General features: G+C 37.9%; 1 protein-coding gene across 1 annotated transcript in view; it reads right to left on the reverse strand.

The window, feature by feature from the left end:
* The window catches only part of ncf4 (neutrophil cytosolic factor 4), a 31,530-nt gene extending 17,202 nt beyond the window's left edge, over positions 1-14,328 (reverse strand). Inside the window, exons 1-6 of the mRNA XM_067398547.1 lie at positions 14,050-14,328; positions 13,343-13,427; positions 11,762-11,915; positions 6,920-6,990; positions 6,228-6,355; positions 4,166-4,214 (exon numbers count right to left, since the gene is read on the reverse strand). Coding sequence (XP_067254648.1) covers positions 4,166-4,214; positions 6,228-6,355; positions 6,920-6,990; positions 11,762-11,915; positions 13,343-13,427; positions 14,050-14,081 — 519 coding nt within the window. The 5' untranslated portion in view covers positions 14,082-14,328. The remainder of the gene's footprint in view (positions 1-4,165; positions 4,215-6,227; positions 6,356-6,919; positions 6,991-11,761; positions 11,916-13,342; positions 13,428-14,049) is intronic.
* Positions 14,329-27,869: the final 13,541 nt, after the last annotated feature.

Consider the following 27,869-nt stretch of genomic DNA (forward strand, 5'->3'; position numbering starts at 1 on the left):
GCACGTGGCCAGCCAAAAGGGAGGAGAGGGAGGTGTTTTATCTACCTAAATGAGTGACCCAGTTTGGCTCTTTTCAACTAGGGGATCAGAGCAGGATATAAAGAGAAGAGATCACTCTCTGGAGCCATGACACATGACAAAGGAGTTTAACTAAGGAGGGGTGTCAGTTATTAACCTGCTTATCAATGCTTATAAATGGCCAAAAGTCATTAATTTGCAAATGTAATGGGAGGGAAAAAAAAGAAAAATCATAACAGATAACCATCCAAAACAAGAACTCTGGGACTCTCGCCCCAAGCTATCAGCCAAGATCAGGTGTGAAATAGCTGTCCTTTGCGAAACAGACCATGAAAATAACCATGAAAGTACAATAAGTGTGAATGCATATAATCAGTCATAAACGTCTTTAATGCTTAAACGCTATTATATGTGACAATTCGGTGCTTAAAATATCTTCTCTCAGATAATTCACACCGGTAACAATGTTTCTAATAGCCGAAGTGCAGGACTTGAAACAGTATCTCCACTCTCTCTATAATGGTCTCTCTCTTACTGTCTAAACTCCTTACAGTGATACAGAGGAAAGAAAAGGCTTTGATTTTCAATCAAGCTCTCTGTCTTGTATCTTATGAGTTCCAGAAAATGGCCACATTCTTCTCAGAGCCGTCACACAGCAAATGAAGCAATAGAATTGGTGATATCTAAATGACACTTTTATCCTTAGTGACTTGACATGCATTTTTACTACAGGTTCAGTCCCACTTGAGAAACTTGGAGTTAAGACTAATTCATTTGCTCATCCTCATGTTGTTCCAAACCCCTTTGAGATTCTTTCTTCAGAATCCGTGGAACACAAAAGAAGAAATTTTACAGAATGTTCTGCTCTTTTCCATACAATGAAAGCGGATGGGGATCAGCTCCAGAAACGGCAAAGAAGGACCATAAAAGCACCATAAAAGTAGTCAACGTGACTTGTGTATTATAGTCTTCTGAAGCAACCAAAATCTTTCACTGTTCACTAAAAATCCGGCTCTCAAATTTAACATTCACTTTCATATTTTCAAATTTGGCATGTCACAATACAATTTTTGGCGCCGCTGATGTCAAATCTGGTGTTCAAAAGATCTGAAACATAGCACACAATTCATATGCACCACTCTCATAGTTTTATTTTTTGGTAGCCTGTGGTCACTGTATGATTTGTGTTGAAAAGAGCAGCATGAACATCCTGCTGAACATCTCCTTTTGTTCTCTACTGAAGAAAGGACTAGAACAACATAAGCATGCAAAAGTGATGACAGAATCTTAATTTTTGGGTGAATTCTCCTAAATAACAGCATCTTGGTCAAGGCTGCAATAGTGACAGCGCATGAATCACCCCTTTTGAAATTCGAACCTGCAACCTTTCCCATAAATTTAACCGCAAAACAACACCACCCACATGTCTATCTTTCCCGGTCTTGCTTTCCAGATCTTTTGTTGTTCTATCTGGTGTTATGAGAAGTGTAATCTGTCACTTTCTCCCTCTCTCGGCCACACATACACACCAGAATAAGGCAGGAGTCTCCTCCACTGTGATCTCCATGTGTAGAGCAGCGTGCTTTGAATCATGTGTTCTCACATGAGCATATGAAGACAAATGTCCAGCACTGTGTGAGATTTATCAACACACCTGCTACATTGATCTACATCAGGACGAGACATAATGGGAGAATGTTTTGAGGAGATAATAAAGATGGGTGTGTGTGTCAAGGTAAAAAAACAAAAAACAAAAAAAAAAAAACAATGGCATTTCAATAATTTGTGATTAGCTGTTTGTTGAAATGATAAAAGAGAAAGAGAAAATAGTAATTGAAATTGCTATAGAAATCAATCAACCCATCTCATGAGAAAACAACTATTGTATCAAAGCAATTTAGTATGAATTTGTAAAATGAGATTTGTACGAAAACTTACAATTTTTTAGAAAAGGATAACGTAAGCATGAAGGTCCACGCTAAACCTAACTGTGATGAAATACGAATGAGGTACGAATTAAATGTAAAACGAATTGGTATGAGTGTGTTGAATCAATTGCAAATGTCTGTTTTTTTACATTAGCTCCACCTTTCTGAGTGTAAATTAGTGTTAATTTCGTTAACAAAATCTATGACGAAAAATGTTAGTGGACGACTTTATTTTTCATGACTAAGACGAGATTTTATTTTGTTTTATTTTAAATTGTTAAACTGACTTTAAACTGACTCACACACATTCAAATTCGCACACCCTTCTGCCCTCACCTACAGTTGGGCGTGAGGTATAATCATGTTTTATATAATTACTTTGTGGTCGTTGCAGAATGTGTGAATGGAATGACAGGAAGCCAATCTGGTCTGACTGCATCAGAAGCCATAAAGACAGAAATGAAACCGTCTTGAAAGTGTGCAGGTACTCCAAAAGACAAAGAGGGAGAGATGCATTAAGGGATGGCGTGAGAAAGTGAAAGAAGGAAGCAAGACTGATGGGTGAACTCAAAGAGAAGAGTGGGATAGATTAAAGGAGGACTGGAGGATAAAGTGAACAGTGGAAAAAAAAGAGCAAGGAATATATTAAGATTGATATTGGTGGAAGTAGGTGGAAGAGAGAGGGTGAAAGAAAAGCATTAAAGAGATCTTTCACCTAAAAATTGAAAGAAGTTATCATTTATTCAACCTCTTGTCATTCCAAAACCCTATCTTTCTTCCATGAAACACAAAAGGTCTTGGTTGCTTTTTTCCATGCAATTACAATAGATGAAGATTGAAGCTTTCAAGCTTCAAAAAGGATGCAAAAGTATATCATAGTACATATGACTTGTTCATTACGATTAATCAGTGAACTGAACTTGTGAACTTGATCATTACGTTTTCTGTTCATATGAATTAATGATCAAATCACTGTTTTTGAGTCATATATTTTCAAAGAATCAGTTCAGCTGTTTCACAAACCCAGTATGAATGATTTGTCCACGAAACGGACAGATCTAGTTCACAAGTTCAACTCACTGATTCAATGATTCAGATGCTATGTAAGTCATATGTACTATTATAACACTTTTATGGTGCTTGTGTCATTTTGAAACTTGAAATACACATTCATTAAATGCATGGAACATATCTACTACCACATAAGAAATGAAGTCATACAGATTTGGAATGACATGAGGGTGCGTAAATTATCATAGATTTTTAATTTTCAGGTGAACTATCCCTTTAAAAAGCAGCTCAGGAAAAAAGGTGATGATGAATAAAGAAATTAGCAAAAGTGGAACAGGACAGCAGCCATTAATGGGGCAAAGATTTGACCCAGAAAACAGAGATACACATGTCTCTTTTTAGTCTGTATTAGAGGAATGTTAGAGATTTAGTTTCATCACTGTAAATCTATCACAGGACAATAATCAAAATCACAACTACAGTACCTCTAGATTTTGACATTTTCTCAATAAAATGTGTGGTGTTTGCCGATACGAAACTCGCTGCTGTGATGCCGGGGTGTTTTGGGTGGCTGCCAGGGCTTGCTGTGTGGCTGCTGGGGTGTTCAGAGTGGATTTTAGTGGACTGCTGTGAGGCTGCTAGGGTGTTCAGCATAGGGTGTTGTGGGTGGTTGCTTACAGGCCTAAGTCAAAAGATTTCACCCTCAAGCCTCTTTCTGGTCTCTAAATATAGAAAGTGTCCTTCCTTCAATCTAAGCCAATGAGATTTTTTTAGACAAAGCAGAAAATTGTGAAGAAAAGTAACAGCGCACTTCTCAACACACTGCGTAATTTGAGGTATAATTCCTGTTCTTAACACAAATCCCTAACCATAAGTATTATTAATATTTCCTACATAAATCTGTGTGAATTACAGATACATATTCAAATTCCTCGATAAATGGAGCACTTGGAATCACGCAAAGCCAAGTGTAAGTAAGTGTTACTGTGAGTCTCAGCCTTCACAGAGTTTTCATAAACTTCTGACAAAATGCAAGAGTTTTGTAACAAAAGTTTGAGGTGTTCATGTGTGTTTGTTGTGTAATAACCTCAGGACCAAATGTCAGAGCTTTGTGTGGTGCCTGCATGCTTGAGTATGTACAGTAAGTATGTGTAGTATGTAGTGTGTAGGCTGTTACTGTGAGTGTTTCCAAGGAAACGCTGATGTACCTCTGCTCTGGGCGAGGAAAAAAGGTCCGTTTTGGGCTTTACGGTTTTTCTAGAGAGAGAGAGAGAGAAAAAAGAAAGAGCAGTGTGAACTTCAGATGAACAAAAGAAGAAGAAGTGGTTTTTATAACATTTTCTTGCCGTTTTCAAAGACAAGACATTCAAAGTGAAAGGCTGACAAACCAAAGGAGAATTTTATTGCTCTGAAGTTCGATCATAGCTCAAAAGCCCTAGGTTGTGGGTCGTTTTAAATATCAGCTTTGTCCCAAATGGTTCCTAGCTCCGATAATTTGGTCTTAGAATAATATGATGAGAAATCTTTGGCCACGCACACACTGTTTGGGAGTTTCAGGAGTGACAACCGCATTTAAATGCAGGTGTGAGTCCCCTAAATTATCGTTCCATGTGTGTCCTGAACATGACTCACTCACAAAACTACAATGACTGACACCATGGTAACCATAGCAATGTTCTTGCGTCTCACATGTTTAGTATCCACTATTCTGACCAAAGAAATAATACAGTGACAAAAGACAGTCGACTGAGGCGTCATGTTTATTTATGCTTAAAGGCTGCTTCACAGAGCGCACTGTTGCAGTGTTGCCATGTCCACTTATTATGAGCATCTTTGGCCTTGTTCTTTAAGCTTGGCTCACACAGCAATGGAGTTTGTTATATACCAGCGATATTGGTATACAATATTTCATTCTTATTTTCAGCATTAAAGGGATATTTCACTCAAAAATTAAAATTATCCCATGATTTACTCACCCTCAAGCCATCCTAGATGTATATGACTATCTTCTTTCAGACAAACACAATCTGAGATATTTATTTAAAAATATCCTGGCTCTTCCAAGCTTTATATTGGTAGTGAAGGGTGGGGGTTGGGGTGTGTGTGTGGGGGGGGGGGGGTAGACTTTGAGACTTTTGTAAGAAAAATATCCGGCAGATGACCATACACATACTGAGCAAGTCGACTAGACTCCCTGAAGCAATATATGACGCAGGATGTAGGAGAATTGTAAGCTTAGACGCCTCTTGCGGTTCAAACAAATAGGGCTGGGCAACAAATTCAAGCTCCTCTTCTCTTATATCTTTGTTTTTACAAATTCTCATTTTAGACTTCTAATTCATGACAGGTGTTTTGTTTTGCTCTATCCTCTGAGCTTCCGCGTTCGTCATTACATCATGTGTCAGGTCAGGGGTTACTCTTCCGCCTTAAATCGATGCGTATGCCCGTCTGCCAGAAATTTTATAAAGCTTATAAAGTTTTAAATATGGATATTTTTCTTACAAAAATGCATTGCTTCGCTTTAGAAGGCCTTTATTAACCCCCTTGGAGCTGTGTGTATTTAATTTTATAATGGATGGATGCATTTTTTTTGTGCTTAAAAGTTTGAGTGTGAGTAAATCATTTTTGGGTGAACTAACCATTCAACCACTAACCATAGCATTTCCATATATTTTGTTTTGGGCTTGTTCTTGTTCGCTGATTTGCTTGCAAGATTTGGCAACACAAATGAGTAAGGCTTGTAGCGCTTTCCCTGTGATTTCTTGCACCGCACATACAGACGAAAGATAAAATGACAAGTTAACAGACATATTTTAACGTTCATCAGAGATGGATCTCTTAACACAATGCATAGAATTTTTGTAAATGTGGTTGTCACTCCCGTAAATTACTGAACTGTGTCTGTACAGAACAGAATTAAGCACTAAAAGGTGAACTGACAATCGAATTTAGTTGCAGTGTGTAAGTGGCTTTTGACCACATAATTTGAGACATTATTGAGATCGCAAACTATCAAACACAGAAGCAGGTTAACTAAGCAAAAGTCTCCATTTGCTCTCCATTAATCACATTGCTGTCTGGGAAAACAAATGAGAAATTACATAGATCTCCCTTGTGGTTTTCCTTTTTTTATGCAAAGAGATGATTGACAAAGCCACATAACTTCTCTTTTGAATAATCGCAGTAGAAAGTTAGCAGAACAGCAGTATCTTGTAAAGTATGCAGTGAAGTGCTGGAAGGAGAAGTGAGGGATTGTGGGAAGGCTCCTACACTTTGCGTGTGGGGGGTCGCAGGCGGCGCAGGGCCCGGGGGACCTGTTGGCTGTCCGTTTCAGTCTGGTAGAAAAACATCCGTATCAGATCATCCAAAAGTACCCAGGTAGGCAGACAAAGCAACCTCTAAAGAAGAGAGAGAGTTATATGACATGTATAGTAGGATGGTTTTCCCTGAAGTTAAATGAGTCATGTTTGTTTCACATGAATGTCATATTTAAATTCACTAATGAATGCTATTATAGACAAAATGTCATTTGAGATGACGAAAGCGACACTGTGGAGGGAATTTCCATAACTTTCAGAATAAGGAACAAATGATGTAATTCACCCGTCATGCATGTATATATACTGTACCGTATATAAAAATTAAAGTGTGAAAAGTGTATTTATTCTAAAGTCTACAGGGTCAAATGTGCCCAAAATTGAAGAAAAAAAAACAACAACCTTAAAATTAAATCAGAACTGACAAGTTAAGCTGACAGACAGTGACTTAGAATGTGCACAAAAGAGAAGTAACGAAAAAGGGAACTGTTTTTTTTTTTTTTCCTGGTAATTCAACAGTGCTGTTTGCATTGCAAAGATTACAACCACCAAAGCACATGAGTGCAACAATTACCAAACGCAACTCCCACCAGTACAACATGACCAAGATACAACCCAAAGCGTTAAATTTCAAGACTGACTCACCTTCATGTAATTGTTTAGCTCTGGGATTCTGCTTTCTGCAATCTCCTTTTTGTTTCCCATAAATACCTTACCTGTGGTGAAACAAACAAGTGGAAGAAATAAGTATTAATGTCTCAAAACAAATTAGTTTGTGAACTAACCAATCAAAACCTAGCCGAAGGGTGCTTGTGAATCTCTTTATTAGCGCTTAGCGTTATGTGTGCCCAAATATTATGCTAAATTACTTTCTCATTTCTATTTTTGATGTACACCCAATGGAAATGTTAATAATGGACAATGATGAGAGGTCTGTTAGTAGCACAAGAGGGTCATTCTCAAAAGCACTTTATGGGATCCGATAGGGATAAAAAAAAAAAAAAAAAAAAAAAAAAAAAAAGCATTTTAAGCATTTCAATACCATTTTAATGGCTACGCCATAATTTCCTTTCATTTTAAATAATTCTCCTAATTCTCATTACTGTCTCTTGAGCCATCTGTATTTCTAATACACTTATTTATTATAAATCCATGTTAAATAAGCATCAGTTAGATGTGAGTGGCATGAGCAAAGGAAGAAGACATCCCTTCATATCACATCAGAGCAGACATTGATAATGTTCTCATATAAACTTGCCAGTTATCATTACATTGCATAATACTGAATAATCATATTACTCATTGACTTGAGCAATCAACTGTCATGAAGACAGTTACATCCAGGGCTAATTTGTAATATAATTGGACCATTAACATGGTTCTTCTGGGTTCAGTTTAGCTGGTAGGGAGCTTTGAAGAAGCCTTGATGGGAAGTCAAAGAAAGACAGCGAAGCCCATCAGCTCTCAGTCTTTAGGTGACCTTAATGTAACAGTGGGTAGTGTGCCAAAAAACGACCTCGCCTTCCTGCTGAATTCAATTATACACATATTTGCTTGGTCAAAGACAGGGGAAAAGAACATGAGACAAAGAGAGAGAGACAGCGAGAGACCTGAGACATAAGACTGATTAAAAAGGGATCAGAGAAGAGGTTAAAGACATTAGAGACTAGAATGAAACAAGAGTAGATAACACTACTACGATGACGCAGACGACATTACTACTTCTTTTATAGGGTTGGTGTTGAATCAATTATTGTTTTTTATTCAGACACAGTTCCATTTAAAAAAAAATAATTGATGATGATGTTGGGTTCTATCAATTCCCAAGTCGTTTCAGACTTTTGTGACATTTCAAACACATTCAAACAAGTTTGAAACTTCTGTATTTTTTTGTGTGAGGATAGATAAAGCAGAAGGAGATGAGGGCAGTGGTTTCAGTGTCAGTTAAAAGGATGCTACCCGTCTCATTTTCCTAACAATGCAAAGCTATCTCTTTCTTTTGTCTCTGTTATTCTCCGTCACAATCTTAGGATATCTGGTTAATCAGTAACTTTGTGGGAAACACTTCAAGTACTTAAAGGACAAAGTCCACCTAAGAAGTCAACTTTCACTCTGAAGGAACAGCAATGAGGTGTGGGACAGTGGAAGGTGGTGTAGTGGTTAGGCCTAAGGGGTCTTACAAAGAGTGATCAATGATCTTGAGATCTTTCCTCCAGCCCTAAAATTGGTTCCTTCATCTAGCCGAGGAGTTTCCAATCCTAGTCCTGCAGAGTTTAGCTCCAACTTGTCTTAACATACCTGCCTGGGAGATAATAAAATCCTGAAGGCCTTGCTTACCTTGATTTAGGTGTGATTAATTAAGGTTGAAGCTAAACTCTGCAGGAAGAAGTTACAGCTTTCGTCCATGCCGACAGTAATTTAAGGTTGAAGGTTGAGGTTTTGGAGTTGGGTTAAACTGTCAGAGAGATGATTTTTTCTTACTGGCTGTCATCAGTTTGGTGACATTCCCGATTCATGAATATTGCGCCCTTGAGTGGGTCATTTGACCTCGGGTTGTTCAAGGACAGGCGTGTCCAATCCTGATCCTAGAGGGCCATATTTCTGCATTTCAGTTTGGCACCAACTGCAAGCAACACACCTGAACCAGCAAATCAAGGTCTTCAGGATAATATATATAAACTTCCAGGCAGGTGTAGAAGGGTAGCCCTCTAGGAGCAGGACTGGACACCCCTACTTAATGTGGACAGGTCCTATAATAAGTTCATGGTGTTGTTGTACAGTAAACCTCATACAATGTTTTTTAATGTTTTCTTTTAGTGTGTAATGTATCTGTTTGTGCATGTATAAGATCTGCAAAGTTACAAAGCTCATAGTAACAGAGAACTAAGAGAGAACACTGATCCAGACCTGCCTAAAATGCCTCGATACAAGTCCAGCTATTACTTCCTCAAACGTCCATGTCACAATGTGAAATATTAGCATAATGCCCACCCAATGGCATACACAAAGAAGACGATGTGTGTTTGGATGTGACAGAAAAAATTCCTTTGTTAGGCTGGCCACACACTTGAAGATTTTAAGCCAATTCTGGGCCCAATTTGCAACCCAAAGCAATCTGGGGGGTGTGGCCCGATTCTCGCAACCAAATTTTTGTCCAAAAAATCCTCAATTCTGTGGTATCAGTATGATTATTTTACTGCTCCTGATCACATCTGAGCCCACATGATCCCAAATCATAAATATCAAACATGTTTCAAAACAAAACTCACGCCAAGAGAACCAGTTGACGACATCAATCATCCTCCAATACACTGTGAAATTGTTACTACTATCAACAGGTGTGTGGTCTCGCAGCCTAGGCAAATCTTCTAGTGTGTGTATATTCGGAAAATTACAATGCTAAAAATTAGTTGAAACTGCCCTTATATCTGTGGTCTGCAACACTGTTAAAATTAAAGGTGCAATATGTAAGAATTTTGCAGTAAAATATCCAAAAACCACTAGGCCAGTGTTATATATTTTGTTCACTTGAGTAGTTACAACATTCCAAATGTTTGCAACTATTTGTAAATTGTTAGAAAATTGCAATTTTAACCAAGGCTCCAGGACGTATGAGTCGCCGCCTGTCAATTGCGTCATACCCGCGTTACCCTCGGTTTCCAGTTTTATTTTGTAGAAACCATGGCGAGCGAATGCACAGAGTAACGTTATAACATTTTTAACACACTCAAATGTGTCTAATATGATAAACAAAGCTGTGTTACCTCATACTCATGACCAGAAAAATGGAAACGGCGCCGGCGACTGTGTCATAATAAAGGTCCCGCTGCTTGAGGCGTGTGTTGCGCAATCGCTCCAGCTCCTCGTTCAGCTCCCACAACACTCTGTCCTGCTCTGCTTCATACTACAGTAACGTTAATAATCGCATCCATGAACATGAGTTCTTCTCGAGTTCTATCCCAATTCTTTTTCACCGGCCGTTGAGGTGAAGACCACATGTCCCAAGATTCTGTGCTCAAACTTGGCATCATCAAGCTACGGCTTTGTTTTGGATAGGCCTCTAGCAGACAGAAAATCTTACATAGTGCACCTTTATGATTTGAGGATCATTTGAAAATCGGTAAAGATTTTTAAATCTTCTAGTGTAGTGTGTCCTAGGCCTTAAGAATCAGTGGTTAAGATTTATTTATAAAGCTGTTTCTGGCAGTACGACCCCAAAGTTTGCTTGTGCACAGCACAAGGGCAGCTTCCTGAACCTTGGAGAGTACAGTTCCGGCTATATATAAAGACTTCTTACCAACGTTAAGAAATGTTAAATGTTAAGCTCAAATCGTGCTTGCAAAGTTGGTTCCAATTGACTGGCTTGATCATCTGCATTTTCAAAACCAACTTAAGATCGAACTGATACGGTAAAACCAATGACATTATTGACTGTGTTTAAAATTACTTAAAGGGTTAGTTCACCCAAAAATGAAAATTCTGTAATTTATTACTCACACTCATGGCGTTCCACACCCGTAAGACCTTCGTTAATCTTCGGAATGCAAATTAAGATATTTTTGTTGAAATCCAATGGCTCGTGAGGCCTGGATAGGGAGCAATGACATTTCCTCTCTCAAGATCCATAAAGGCTGATTTCAAAACACTGCTTCAGGAAGCTACGGAGCATTAAAAATCAGCGTTATGAATCAGCGTTTCGGAGCGCCAAAGTCACGCGATTTCAGCAGTTTGGCGGTTTGACACGTGATCCGAATCATGATTCGACACAGAAGAATCATAACACTCCGAAGCTTCCTGAAGCAGTGTTTTGAAATCGACCATCACTAAATAAGTCGTTATTTTGGTTTTTTTGGTACACCAAAAATATTCTTGTCACTTTATAATATTAATATTGAGCCACTGTACTCACATGAACTGATTTAAATATGTTTTTAGATCATTAATGGATCTTGAGAGAGGAAATGTCATTGCTTGCTATGGAGGCCTCACTGAGCCATCGGATTTCAACAAAAATATCCTAATTTGTGTTCCAAAGATTAACGAAAGTCTTACGGGTGTGGAACGCCATGAGGGTGAGTAATAAATGACAGAATTTTCATTTTTGGGTGAACTAACCCTTTAAAGCCTTGGAAGCAGTAACTCGCGATTAGGGTAAGGGCTTTACATTTCCGACACACGTTTGAGGTGTTTGGCAAATCGCAACTCACTGGTTCAGCTGGCCTTTCAGAGCACTATGAGCTTTTCAGAAGGAGCACACTGCACAAATGTAATGATACTTTGTTTGTCACAACCTTTTTCGGGAGTTAAATTCAGTTATAAAATGTGGCTGTCATTCTGAATGTGATTAAGTGCTTACAGTAGTATAGAAGTGATAACCATATTTAGCTTCAGTGTGTATGTGGCTTGTGCAACTGAAGCTAGATTTCCACAGAGCTCTACTACCACATTGTTATTTAGTTGAGGCTGTGCAGCTGCTACTTCACAGACCTGGCAGGACAGGTAGTTGGCAGGTGTAGTATCCCGGCTGGGCTTCAACTAAGTACTTCAACTCCAAACTCTGGTGCAGAGCGAAGAACTGTCGATACCTTCTGTAGATCAGGTACTTACTGTTGCCTTTGGTCTTTACCTCAATCACAAATCTCTGCAAAAACATTATAAAGAACAAACAAGTCAAAGACTAGGTGTGTAGTAGTGTGAAAAAAATAAAAGTTGGAGAAAAAAAAAAACATGTAACACAATGGCAAAAGACATCCCCTTAAATAAATGCATTCCCTTAAAGGCACAATATGTAATATTTTGCTGCTAGAGGTCGCTTACTAAAAACAAAGGCGCAGCTTGATTTTGCGGAATCACGGAAGGTGTTGTCTTTATGTCTATAGCCTGAAAGAATCAGGATGGGACTCATGTTAATGGATGATATCATTAACATTACTGTATTATCAAGCAGAGGAGGGCCGAGTGCTGTGTAAGCAGAAATGAGCGAGCCGCTGGAATGATTGCTAAAGAGAGACGAGCTCGACACAAGGCTTGAGAGCAGTGGAACTTTTATTACGCTGCAGTCACTGCTTCCGCTTCTTCCAGTCAAGCGTATGTGGGGTAAAGCAGTGCTATTTTATCATATTAGATACATTTGTGTGTTAAAAATTGGTATAGTGCTACTCTGAGTTCACTCGTCGGCTGCTATGATGGTAAAACATGGTACTCGCTGAAAATCAAGAAAACGAGATTTAAACTATAATAGGGCTGGGCGATATATCGCATGCAATTGTCACGCGCATTTCGTCAGTAAAGCCGGTTCCCTGGTTACTGCTAAATCGCCATCACCTGCTTTCAAATGCAGTGGCATTTAATAGACAGAGCCGTAGTTCACTGATAAGCCACACAATATCGCGTTCAATATCGCAGATGAATTGCCTTCGATAATGAACGCGATATTGCGTAGATTGTCAGTGATCTACGGCTCTGTCTATTAAATGCCACTGCATTTGAAAGCAGGTGATGGCGATTTAGTGGTAATCAGGGAACTTTACTGACGAAATGCGCATGAGAATCGCATACGATATATCGCCGAGCCCTAAACTATAAGTCTTACTGTGTTGAGATATATAACATGATTAGTTTTCTGTCAGTGAATGTATCCATCCAAACAGTTGCTCACCTGTCTAATAAAACATAATATATTAAAGTGTCTTTGGTGTTTCCATGGTTTCTACAAAATAAAGCTGGAAATCGAGGGTAACGCGGGTATGATGTCATTGATAGGCGACGCACGGACAAAGTCCGTGTCGTGGTGATTTAAACATTCTTGGAAACATTTGGTATAAAGTACACAAGTCAACAAAATATATAACATAGTTGTAGTGGTTTTTAGATATTTTAACCCAAAAATCTTACATATTATGCCTTAAAGACAAAATGTATGATTGCCATGTATAGATATCTGTAAAAACTAATCCTTTGTAGGTGTATACTGTTGGTTAAACACAAGCCACAGGTAATAGGCAAATATTAGACTATAAGGCAAACAAGTAGACTAAACGAAAGGTCAACAGGGTTCAGAAAACTCACAAAGTAATCAATGAAACCTTTCTTCTCCTCAATATCAGCAATGGTTGCAGTGACTGGGATGTTGTCTGGAAGCTGGTCAAAATCACTGAAGGGTGAACAAAAGTTACAAACATTTTGATTACCACAGAAAATACTATGTCTTGACAATTTGTTGTTGTTTGCATTTACAATGAAGTAATCTGTTCCAGCCTTAAAAGCAGAATGTTTTGTGTACACATACTGTGTAACTTATATTTTTTTGTTAAAAAAACTTATTAAGTTTTGTTTATGATTTAAGCTTATTTTAAAGTTGCCTACTTTTTGAGATGGGAATACTTTATATAAATCAGTTTCTGACACCATTTAATTTTTTTAAGAGCCTACATTTTTTCTAAATTAACATTATGCCACAAATGAACTTATCCTGAACACATTAATTTACCCCACTTTGGGGGAGGTTCATCTATTTTTTTTAAACGTGATTAGTACTATATAGTAAGGCATGAGGTGGACAAGTCTTTGACATAGTAGAGGTTTAGTGTACTAGACTGAGTAGCTGTTTCATATTACACAAAGCAATACAGTAGTATTTGCATACAGCATATTTGAAAGTATTGCTACAAGATAAACCGAATAGTACACAAACACTACGCCCTGAAAGCGACTCTTCCTTGATCCCATGAATATTAATGAGTAAACTGTAATAATAAAGACATGATTCCGCTCACCTTTCATCGCGCAACTGTTGAGGGAGAGACATGCTGGATTATGCGAAATTCGGAGCTCTTCAAACCCACACGGAGAGAGGCAGACAGAGAGACTGTTCAGTGAAGTGGAAGTGAAGCTACTCGTGGTTTTCTGAGGCGGGTTTACAGTTGCACGTACATCAAAAGGGAACTGAAAGAGTCTTTAGTATGATTTCACGCAGGACGCGTTTTTAGTGGGTTCAGAAACACCACGATGGAGCTCAACGGTATGGAGACGCGCTTGAAATGTTTCAAGTGGAAACAAACTTGAAATGTTTTTTACATGACGCTCAAGAATAAAAAAAAAACGCTTAGCGAAACACGACGCAACAACGTGCAAGGTGCATCATGTATTCGTCCTGTGTAACGCCCACTTACCTGGCAAGAGCATAAGAAAGAAGGAAAGAAGAAAGAATATTTCTGTTAGCCTATTAAAACCGACAAACTGTCGTTGATTCATTCTCGCCGTGTAGTTGAATCTTTTTTCTCATTCAATTCAGTAGTTGGTTATGTTCGAGTATTAGAGGAATTCACTTGCAGCTCACCTGAGACAAATCACTGTGGTTGTATTACTCTGCTTTGTGAACACTGTATCAGTTCTTAACCATAGGTTCAGATGAAATCATGTAATCAGTTAATTTCTTTCGCAGGTCTCAAAATTCAACAGTAGGCCTATAAGCCTATAAAGTTGAATTATGTCAGTTCTGCACAAGGTCAGCGTCAGGGTCAGCAAATTGAGTTGCAAAAATATTGAACATTCCTCTCTCATCTGTCATTGGGCAGGCAAACAGATAGCCCCGCCCACAACTCACGCTATTGGTTGAACCAATGTTGCTATTAGTCGGGCTGTTCAAACAAACAGAATTTTAATAGGGCCATTGTGAATGTTTTTCAATGATACTTAAAGGGTTAGTTCTCCCAAAAATGAAAATGATGTCATTTATGACTCATTCCAAACCCGTAAGACCTCCGTTCATCTTCGGAACACAGTTTAAGATATTTTAGATTTAGTCCGAGAGCTTTCTGTCCCTCCATTGAAAATGTATGTACGTATACTGTCCATGTCCAGAAAGGTAATAAAAACATCATCAAAGTAGTCCATGTGACATCAGTGGGTTAGTTAGAAGTTTTTGAAGCATCTAAAATACATTTCGGTCCAAAAATAACAAAAACTACGACTTTATTCAGCATTGTCTTCTCTTCCGGGTCTGTTGTATATCCGCTTTCAGTCCACAGTGACGCTGCTTCTTCTTCTTTCCTGTTTTATGGCGGTTGGCATCCAGCTTATTGGTGCTTTACCGCCTCCTTCTGCTCCGGACAGTGACGTGATTAGGACATCCGCAACATGCACACCTACGCACCATTTTAAAAAATATAGCAATACCAAAATACAAACAATGTAGAATAGCTTGAATACAGCGTGCGTCTCCTTCAAACTGTAAACAAAGCTCGGGCGCACTCGATAACACGTCATCAGCGTCACTGTCCGGAGCAGAAGGGGGCGGTAATGCACCAATAAGCTGGATGCCAACCGCCGTAGAAGAAGAAGCAGCAGCAGTGTCACTGTGGATATACACAGACTCGGAAGAGAAGACAATGCTGAATAAAGTCGTAGTTTTTGTTATTTTTGGACCGAAATGTATTTTCGATGCTTCAACAAATTCTAACTAACCCACTGATGTCACATGGACTACTTTGATGATGTTTTTATTACCTTTCTGGACATGGACAGTATACGTACATACATTTTCAATGGTGGGACAGAAAGCTCTCGGACTAAATCTAAAATATCTTAAACTGTGTTCCGGAGGTCTTACGGGTTTGGAACGACATGAGGGTGAGTCATTAATGACATAATTTTCATTTTTAGGTGAACTAACCCTTTAAAATACTACTATCATATTATTATATATATATATATATATATATATATATATATATATATATATATATATATATATATATGTATTTAAAATATTACTAATACCTATTTGGGAACCCTATTTGAAAGCAAGACTTAATTTTGCATTTTTAATAATTTTTTTTTGTTGTAATTGATCAGAAATATTAGAAATACTTCAACTTTAAAGGTTCACTCAATTTTAATTTTAGTATTTGATAAAAAGCAGCAAGGGGATTTAAAATGGCATGAGGGTGAGGAATTTTTTATTTAATTTTTGGCTGAACTATTCCTCTAAAGAGCAGCAGAATTAAAGGGATAGTACAGCCAAAAATGAAAATTATCTCATGATTTACTCACTCTCAAGTATTCTGCGCACGGTCATCCGCCGGAAGCTAGTTATTTGAATTTATAAAGTTGTAAATATTGCTTCACTTCAGAAGGCCTTTATTAACCCACTGGAGTCATATGGATTACTTTTTTTATGGATGGATGCATTATTTTTGGCTTCAAAACCCCCCCATTCACAACCATTATAAACCCTGGAGTACTAAGGATATTTTTAAATATCTCGGATTGTGTTTGTATGAAAGAAGATAGTCATATACACCTAGGATGGCTTGAGGGTGAGTAAATCATGGGATAATTTTCATTTTTGGGTCAACTATCCCATTAAAGGCTTGTGAAGAATTGAGATGCGGTGATAATGAGTGGCCACTAGGTGGCAGCAAACAGAACAGACCATCTGAAAAGTAACAAATGATTAAAGATCTTAGATATATTTCTCAAGATATTCTCTTGTATATAATATTGAAATATAACAGAATAAATATTTATATTAATATAGCACCTCTATATTTTTTTTTCTCGATATTTTCGAAATATTTTTAAAGCAATTCTTTTGTCCAGACTTTTCTTCTCTGGAGTCTTGTTACTGGACTGTGTAACAGACTCTATATTTACAGTTCTGTATGTATTACTATCACTCTACAAATGTACTTCTAAGGCCTGGGAATGCCAACAACGTCCTGGCACTTTTAATCCAAGAGGGTGAACCATACAACATTGCAATCATAGGCTATATGTACACATAGGGACTACATTAAGTTCAAGGTCATGACAGCTGTGATGTTTTGTTTTTTTTTCCTTTCAGCTCCAATCAGGGATCATGTGTGTGTGTGTGTGTGTGTGTGTGTGTGTGATGTTTCACATTGCCACTTCAGCGAGAAATAGCGACTGTGTCATGATGTCAATTCAAGGCCATTCGCTGCAAACTAAACCTACAGGTTACACGTCTGTGTTGTTTACTGCTCGCACATATGTTCTCACAGAATGAGAGGAGGAGAGTGTAAAGATTTGACTGACAGGGCTTTGAATCCAGAGATTGTTTTCCAGAGTGTTGTGCGCTTATATTAATAGGTAGGTCAGAGGACATGTTGCCTACACGTTCATAAAGTGCCTGAAATGCGGTTTCATGCATAACATGTAAGTATAGTGTATTAACTAGGGCTGTCAATCAAAAAAAAAAAAAAAAAAAAATGGGTTATAAACAATATTTCATGTTGACTCATCATGCATTGGCTTGTCCAGCCAGAAAAATGCAGTTGTTATCTTTAGAAACAAAATATATGAGACAGTTGTTGTCAGATTTCATTGGTGATTTCGAATATAAAATTATATAAGCTTGGTGAACAGCTTTGGAGAATTTGATGTTTCCCCATTCAAAGAGATAGGAGCTGCACTTGCATGACTGAAATAGCTGCCCAAGAGGTGTTTCAAAGATGGTCGCTGAGTAAAATGAGTTGCCTGAAAGGGACTTTGACCAAAACTGTTCACATCATAGACTGTGTGGATTCACATTAGTATCAAGATCACAATGAATGAAGCTTAGACATATAATGGCAACCAGGCCGCGCAGGAAGTCTGGGCTGGTTTTACAGGATTGTAAAGCAAAGCAATTTTTTTTATCATTTTCAAAATGATTCATTTTTAACATTTAGCAATTTATTCGTAATAAACACTTTAAATGAGCTATTTTTTTAAAAAAAGTGTAATTTATACGTTGGATTACGTTTGAGCGCAGAGTGTGACGTCATATTGTGACCGTTGGTTGCAGTTTGCTTTTAAAGAATTCGTCGCTCTACTCCTGAGGTAAGTCCACTTTCACTGTTGTGTTAAAAACCCTCCTAAATAGCAGAAAAAGTTCTTAGGTAATAGTTTTCTCTCAAAACCTATTCACAAAGCTGCTTAGACAAACTTTTACTAAGGAATGGAGAGAAGTCTTATGCCGGTTCAGACTAACGTTACACGATATTTTGTCGGTCACGTTAGTCACTGTGTCAGATTATACGATTTTGACTCCTAAAATCTTTCGTGTCGTGGACAAGAAATATGTCAGACTACACGTTGCTACCCGACCATTCATCGCGTAATGTCTTTCTTGTGTGTGTTTTTTTTTTTTTAAACCTTTTTTCACTCTGTCGCGGTAACTTAGTCCCTCGAGGAAACATTAACGCAAGGGTATTGTTGCCATAGCTCCACAAACATTTCCTCCATGTAAATTCCACCTAGCAGGAACGATGCCATTAGCTGTGTCCGAAACCGCTCACTCGTTCACTCATTCACAGAGAAACATGCGCGCCGCCATCTTTAGAATATTGTCTTTGAACTTTCGTTTTCGCGGTAACCCTGTATGGCATCGCTGTTGAAGAATAATTAGCTGGTGAAGTGGATTTACGTGTTGTAGGGTTAACAAAAGTTATCATGAGCATTGTAATGTTTAAAGCGGGTGTCTTAACAAATATCAGTAGAACGGGAGGATTTTAAAATGAGCAGTTCATTCATAATACATAAGATCGCTGTGGAAATACAAACCGGAAGTCAAAAGACAACGAGCGCAACGCTGAAAAGGGGCGGGGCTGCTTATGGCATGAATTAAATGAAGTGAGTGAATTCGGACGCTGACGTATAACTTAAAATATTAGTCCACTTTTAAATAAACTTTTGCTGATGATTTACTCACCCCCATGTCATCCAAGATGTCCATGTCTTTCTTTCTTCAGTCGAAAAGAAAATAGGTTTTTGATGAAAACATTCCAGCACGGCTGGATTGGGACTCGTTTTCAGCCCTGGAGTTTCATAGACTGGCCCACTTTAATTCTCGACTATATTAAAATAATGTAATTAAACCTCAGCATATAAGTCTGCAATAGTGCACTGTAGGGTTGCACGGTGTACCGGTACTACGGTAGTATCGCGATACTAAAGCTTCAAAATACTGGCGATGCCATTGTATTTTTCAAACGGTAGTTTCGTCAGTACCGTAAGGAATGTTGTATGTGCGGCAGGTACACTTCAATTGAACATGCGTGCCTGCAAAAACATTACAAGAGACTGCCGTTGACTGTCTGCTGTGCCCTGTGTAGTAAATGCTCTGTAGAATTAGCGCCTTATTGTTTCCTGATGCTTCAGTTAATTTTGCAATGAGATAAAGTTGCGCTTGCACGTTGTTGTTGTCATTTAATCTGGAGGAAGGGTCTGAAATTCACTTAATTAACATCATAAAATCTTTATATAAGACTGAATTCTCGCAGTTTTCCGTTGCTCATTTGGCCACTTCTGGAAAAGATTAAATAGTTTGTTTCTAGAAACACGACAAACACGATTCAGACAAATGCAATTCCATTCATCAATAAGTTATAGCGGGTTTGCTCTCGGTTCTTATCAATCATACCAATCGTGATTTTTTAATTATAAATGTATTATATGTTTTAATATAGGCTACATAGCCTACTGCTCTCCAGTCAGGGTTAGATATTTCAAGATAGGCTGGCAAAAATGCTCCTGATAGTTCGTGACACGAGCAAGAGCGCTGTTTTTGTTTCGTTTCTAAATGAATCTGTTTTTGAACAAATTGGTCACTGACTCACTAATCCTTTCATTAAGAAAGTCATTTGCTTCGTTCCTGAATGAATCAGCCGTTTTGAACGAATCGGTTGAATGATTCATTGACTTGATCATTAACACTCGCTGGCGACTTTAGTCTCCCATCTAAAAGTAGGTCTATTCTATCATTTTTTTCCGCCAACATTTTTATTTCTATATTCAAATTTTATATTTGAAACATGAATATCATAACATTATTTATGCAATTGTAATTGAAGTGTAAATGCATAAATGTTACATCGTAATGTCAGTTCATACAGCTTCTGTGCAGTGCTAAGATGAATTTTGTTTACAATGACTCATTTGATTGGTAATAAAAGCCTGTTATTCATTCTCATTAATGAAGTAGGCTATTCAGAGAAAAATCTGGTCTGTTTTCATGTTTTTTATGAAAGTTTGGTTCATTTTGTATACTGCATGGTATCGCGATACTACTTGGTATCGTGATTCTTCAGCTGGTATAGTTTCGTAAGACATTTTTATGGTATCGTGACAACCCTAGTGCACTGTTCTCTACAGCCTTGTAATTAATTGTATTTTTCAAAAATATCTTCAAATACCCATGATAGTACAAATGATAGTACAAAAAAATGCTAAAATTTGATATAGAGTTATTTTTATAGTTATAATTATTATTTTATAATGTTAACCATTGACTAATTATCCAGCCATCTAGTGGCTGTATTTAAAAATTCATGTTATTTTAATTTTAATTTAATTAAGTGTTTGCTTTCCAGTAGATGGCAGTAATCCTCCACTAAACCCAGGCACATTTTTCATGTCTATCACTATGAATGAAATTTAGAAATGTAGATATTTATTCAAGCGGATTTACCATAAAATTTTGCTATTTTATATAAATGTATATACTTAAATTATTACAAATTGAGGCAAATAAATAACACAAAATACCATCAATTCTACAAAATTGCACAACTTTACAGTAAAATATTAAAGTAGGTTATTACGTTTGTTTAAAAAAAGTTACGTTACAAAATCACATCTTACTTTCTGGTTATGTAAGACAGAAAAAATTAATATTGTTGGCCAATGTGTAATAGCATAGCAATCAACATAACATAAGTGATAGGCCCTATATTTTATTATTTGCCTACTATTATTACGATATGAGTTTGCTGCATACATGCCTTTATCTTTTGCATGTTTTCCCCTCTTCCTTTTTATTTATTTACGTTACTTAAATCGGCCTCCGGTGTCTTAGACTTTTTGCCTTACCATAATTTAGCGTTGATTTAGAACTTGTCCCGCTGTCCCTACAGACGTCACCTCATCCCTTCTTCTCGTATACTTTTGAGTTGTCTTCTCCGGGCGCACACTCCGAGTCCCTCCCGACCAGGTTAATTTAAACACCGAGTAACATGATATCATTGACGTTACGTGCAAATGAGCGGTAAAAACCTGATCGTGCATTTGTTTGTTTGATTGTTTGTTTGCCGTTGCCCATGTCGTCCAGGCCTAAATCCGTCACTGACTGGTTTTAAGGAAAAAGTTAGGCTACTCAGCTTAGTACATTTGGCCGCATCCACAGTTTCTAAAGCATCCATATTTCAACCCAGTGCCATGACAACACTGGCCCTCGTGGCCAAATAAACAGAACGGCCCACCGGGAATTCTCCCGGTGCTCCCGATTAGTCAATCCGGGCCTGCATTCCAGGATTTTTCTTCATATAATGGACTTCAATGGGCACCAAACGGTTCAAGGTCCAAATGACAGTTTCAGTGCAGCTTCAAAGGGCTTTAAACGATACCAGATGAGGAATAAGGGTCTTATCTAGCGAAACGATCGGTCATTTAAAAAAAAAAAAAAAAGTTTGTTTTATAAGCACAAATGCTCCCCTTGCTCTGTTCTGCAATCGTGACGTCACGTAATACGTAATTATGTTGAAAAGGCCACGCTTGACGTAGGCGGAAGTACCGAGTTGGTGTTTACAGATTGAATCTGCAAATACTAAGTCTAAACGCCGTTTAAAAAAAAGGTAAAAGAACAATGTCGGATGATTTTGAACTTCGAGGAGAAGATTTTTTCACCCTGCCCTACCTTTTTGAACCGGAATACGTCAGAGGAAGGGACTGCTGTGGCGACACACACCTCTCAAGCATCGGGCAGACAAGATCTAACGAGACGTGGTGGTGCACATTTGGCAAATGCCAACCATTGCCAACAGAGGAAGAATTTCAATGCGGCCACGACTGGACCATTTCAATCCCACCATTAGAATCAGTCGGTGAGTCCCTGTTTCCATCTCACTGCATTACCGGACAAAATGGATTTCCACCGTTACTGAGCAACAGCGTTTTAAGGGGGTTGGCACACCGGACGCGAAGCTCAGCGCCACACCACGTCTTTAAAATTCGAACGCATTGTTTTCTATGAGTGTACGTAAACACCGGCTGCGACATTCGCCGCCTGTCCCCCGCGCCACAGAGTGCCATGTACATTGTTTTACATTAAATGTATATTATATTTCTCTCAAATCGGCGTTAATGTACATACTGACTTCACCCTGTGCTGCAAGATACATTAGTTTTACATTTTTAGTTTAACAGTTTGAATAAAGTCTAAAAATGTGTAATAAACGTAGCCATCTCGAGAGATTGCAGAATTCAAGCAACAGATGATATTTTATAAGAAAAGTTCGGGAGGAACACGTTCAAATTGTCTATGTAATCAGCTCGAGAGGAGGCATATAATACACAGCCGATTCACTTTAGTTACCTCAACACTTTTCACCTTTTTGATATGTCATCATAGATTAAAATATATAAATCAAAATATTTATTGCATTTATGATGAAAAGGCTCCGCACCCAATTCTGTATCGCCTACTGCCTCAGTGGTGTACGGTGTCTTTGGGCAGATTACCAGCAACAGCCATTTTAGGATTGTTTGTGATTTGGTCTTAGTGACTTAGAAATCCTCTTGACTACTCCTTACTTTTCACAGATTTAGGAGCTGGATTTAGCGCTGTGGAGGGTGGTGAACCCCCACAGTTGAACTACTTTAAAGTTGAGCTACTTTAAAATTGAGAGCCAAGGTTTTTATTAGTGCGAGATGCTGCAAAAGACGCAAGTGCAATGGTCAAACACGTTTGTCTAGCACGTTACATTGATAATCAATGTAAAATCAGTGCAGTGGAATGGAAAAACGCATTCAGTGTGAACTAAATGTTCTTTCTGACCAATTACTATGTTCATACTCCCTTTTCTGGCCTCTCATCACTCCTTATTTATTAGCATGAAGGACAGTCCATTTGTGGATCCGTTTTCTTTCTATTTCTGTCTCTCTGTCTTTTTTCAGTCTTCGCTTTTCTCTTCCACAGCCAATGCTGTGTGCAAGTAATGCTGAGGCAAGGTAATGTAATAGGGTGGGTAGACATAGTGAAGCACCCTTGCATGGTGAGAGAACAGAGGGTCAAACAGTACAGAAAGAGTGTGTGTGTTTGTGTGTGTGAGAGAGAGAGAGACCATGGATTAGTCATTTGGGCAGGATCAAGCTACAGTACAATATTTCGATTTCTGACAGATGGGAAGTGCTGTGTTAAAAGGGAATTCCTGAGAGGAAGGCAGATTTTTGACTCGTCGTCAGGACTTTATATTATATATATATATATATATATATATATATATATGTATATGTGTGTGTGTGTGTGTGTATATGCGCGCACACACACACGTGCACATTTGTTTTTGTGAATTGTGGGGATATTCCATAGGCCTAATGGTTTTTATACTGTACAAACTGTATTTTCTATCCCCCTACACTACCCCTGCCCCTAAACCTACCCATCACAGGAAACAATTGCACATTTTTGCTTTCTCAAAAAAAAAAACTCATTCTGTATGATTTATTAGCCTTTTGAAAAATGGGGACATGGGGCAATGTCCTCATAAGTCACCCTCTCCTTGTAATACCTATGTAATACCCATGTCATTATACAAATTTCTGTCCCTATATGTTACAAAAATGTGCGCGCGCGCACACACACACACACACACAATGTCCAGTATCAAATAAAATAAATAAATAAATAAGTACATACAGACTGCATGAGAAAAGACTGAAAATACAGTATGCGTGTGTGCGTGTTTATGCAGTAAGTATTTCCCATCAGTTAGCTGAGATGACAGGATTGAGTGCCACTTTCCGAGGTGCCAAAGAGAAACTGCTGAGAGTTGACAAGCACACACAGTCATTCACATTAATCTTTATATGACAGACTGCACTGTTAGTAACACTGTAAAAGTCACAATACATAAAATATATGAAATAATAAAAAACTAAACTCAGGCTCATACATATTATACCAACATAGAGGTGTAGCCACATTTGGTTTGGCCCCCTCACATTGACTGCCCCCAACATGAGGAAAACCAATACATTTAGTCCCACTAAGAAAGATAAGTGGAGCGACAAAGACATATACCTTGGTTAAAGTGTTAGTACATACTAAAGAACCTTGAGAAGCACAATGAGACTGGTGATTTATCTGCAAAGAGGAAAAGAAGCTGATGGAGGAATGTTAGAATAGCTATAGAAAGTGATTTATAGGACAAGGAGCATCTGAAATCCAGCTGGTTTGATATAGATGCTCTTAATACAGTGTCACATTACGGGGGATCACGCAAGGCTATGTATACCGACCATGCACTGGTGTTGAGTGTAAACATTTGTAAAGAGTTTCTCCCTGTCTTTCGTCAGGCGTCTTATGTATGTGTTAAACATGAGTGAAACCCAGCCCGGGCCTTTTTCGATGGGGACACATGACTCAGTCACCGTAAATCTTGGACAAAGATATTTCAACACCAGGGCTTACATGGTGATGACAAGTGCCTGGAAACATAATTAATGGCATGTTCCTTTCAACTCTGAAAGTCTGAATTCGCAATTCTCTTAAAAAAAAAAAAAAAAATTCAATTGAAAGTTACATCATGTCACACTAGAACTCTGATGTCACTGAGATTACTGTGTGTGATGTCATGTTACGCATTCGAAACATTCTACAGCATTCTGAGGGCATAAAAAATCATTCTTGATTGACAGCAATTCCAAAGTAGCTATTCGCATGCCATCATTGTGAGACTCAGTGGCATAACTTTGTTTTAAAAAGTGGGTGGGACAAGAATGTGTATGTGTGTGTGGGGGGGAGGGGGGGGGTGTATTGTAATTGTATTATTACAATAATAATGATATGATATTAAAATTATAAATGTGTTAAAATATGATAGTTTCCCTACATCTGCTATAAAACCAAATTTTGTTAGTCTCGAGAGTATGTACACTAGTTTATAAATACAACGATCCGCGTTTGATAATTGAATGTCCTGATGGACTAGTGGCAGTAAATCCGTTTAGTGTGCAACAGGTTCTCAGTTCTAATCCAACCATGAATGATTTTTTTTTTTTTTCTCATTAAAACCAAAGATGTTCATCAGTGATTGTATATCAAGAGCAGGGACACGTTTATGTGTATTTTGTTTTGTGATTTCAACGTAACGAATAGAGAGTCTCCGCAACAGCGATTCACATCCGTGTGAAGACTGCGCAGTGTGCACGAGCGCTGAGAACCCTTTTGCACGCGCCTCTAATAACAGTGACAACGAGCACTCAACATGATTTCAAAAACAACACATCCCAGCGCCAAATCGCCTATTATTAACACAAATTGATAATCAACTAGAGGTGTTTATTTTGTATTAGATATCCGCAAGTTGTTTCAAAAAGTGGTGGGAACATGTCCCACCCGTCTCACCCGCAAATTACGCCTATGCAGAGACTGCTTTTTCATCACACTGCAAAGAAAACTGGCCAACCAAATGGGTTTTTCCTTTTGGTCACATGCCCAGAGCTGCTGCCGTTACATAAAACTACAACAAAAATCGTAACAAATTTTTGAAAACAATTATTAAAAATAATTTACAACATGCGGCAGAATGGATTTTGTGAGACTGTGGTGGGTGGACGTTGGTCCCTCTAGGGAGGTCCGGGGGCATGCCTCCCTGGAGGAAACTTTTGTACATTTTAAATTTAAATGCATGAATCTGGTGCATTCTTAGAGCAAAATTTAAGTGACTAGATCAATGAAGAAATTTGTTCTCTTGTAAACATTTTTCTGCTCTAATAGTAATTTATTTATTGGTGATGGTAGGGCACATTAGTCACGTATACAACATATAGTAGGCTAAATGATAGTTCATAAGTGGTCGAACGTAGAGTATACAATTAAAACCATTAAAAATATGTAGCAAAAGAGGTTACATTTGTTGAATTAATTTATTTCTAGAATAATTAGTGGGGGCCTGTATCTATACATCTGTATTTGTGGAACTAATTTAATATTCACTCTTTGATTTGTTAAACACAAACCAGAATGCACTAAACACACTACTTCATTATAGAGAAAAATAACAAATGAATAAAAATATATAATCATAAGCTGACCAAAAAATAAATAAATAAATAAAAACAAGGTGACTATATAATTCAGCAGCAAAAAGTATGTTAGCCTAATTCTTGAAAAAAAAGCACAGTCATTTTATAAAATCTAAAATTTTTAAAATCTAGAAGTTTAAAATTACTATTTGTATTCTTATTAAATGAAAAAAACTATGATTTATATGTATTTATGAATGTAAAGACTTATATGTAGGCCTATTTTAAATAATCTAAGATTAAAAGACGTTTATTTTAAATGTATTGTGCAGCTTTTTTAATGGGGCAACAAGATATGATAGATACGACAGAACAAAACAGGCTATTATAATCTTTCAGTGTGCAAAATCATGATAATATGAAACGCTTCAAAACCGCAGCACAAACCACTTATGCGCATCCCAGGTGCAGAATGATGTGCTTAAAGCAATATGGAGTCACGGCACGCAGTTGCGCTGCGCATTGAAAAATTCACGGCACAAAGAGAATCCCTGTGTATATCTGCATCTAACAGTTTATTAATCAGCTGCAGAGAAGACGAGTTTCCTTGAACTTAAATTTAACGATGTACATATTCATCCGTCTGTCACATGAAGCTATGCAATGGCTTCAGATGACTTTATAGTAAACGAAAACCTAATTGTTGCTATTCTATTTCTTTTGCTCTATGACTCCCACTTTTGCCATAAACACAATAACTCAATCGGTTATTTAAATATCGCGGCAGGCCTAATTTCCGTTTAATTTTGAGACTGTGGCGGGACAAATTAGAATGTGGCAGGCCACCACAGTCTAGTTAAAGTCCCTGTAAAGTCATTTTAAAGTACGTGTTCTGAGTTTGTCACACTGCAGAAAAATGTGTTATTAACCACCCAGCCAAGTTTGAATGATTAAAAAAAATCTTCAAGTAAATGAAATAAATTATCAAAATCTTGAAAAAATAGGCAGCGCTCTCTGCTCTCAAACGCCGGGGGCGTGTCCGCAGTCGGCGCTGAAACCACACCCACTTTCAGCCTCAACTGACTTGTTTAATGAGTCAAACATACTGATGCATATAAAAAATAAATCATGTTAGAGGGTTGCAAATTTTAGTAGAGTTACTGTGGACTACCTGCTAATTATAACATAAGCACACAAGGCAACTTACACTCATTGGTGGGCACTGGGCATGTACTGCCAACTGTTGTCGAGTCGACAAATGTCTGTTCAGTCACATTCACCAAAAACAGCGGATTATCTGTGAATTCCAGCTGTCTGATGAAAGTTTATAAAACTATCCGGTGTAGAACGATCACTTTAGAATCCTTCATATCATCGTTTTAGGAAATTTAAATAAGGAGACCAAGCTGTATTATAACAACCATGTAATATGTATTTGCGTGACGAAGGCATTACTAGCTAAATGCGCAAAGGGCTGTATAACTAACGGTAATGACACTCGAGATTGAGCAGAGGAGCTGCTGTAGCGTTAGGGGCGGTGCCACGCTCGGTGTGTCATCGACAGTTA

Source organism: Chanodichthys erythropterus, chromosome 10 (assembly GCF_024489055.1).
Source record: "Chanodichthys erythropterus isolate Z2021 chromosome 10, ASM2448905v1, whole genome shotgun sequence".
NCBI classification, from domain to species: Eukaryota; Metazoa; Chordata; class Actinopteri; order Cypriniformes; family Xenocyprididae; genus Chanodichthys; species Chanodichthys erythropterus.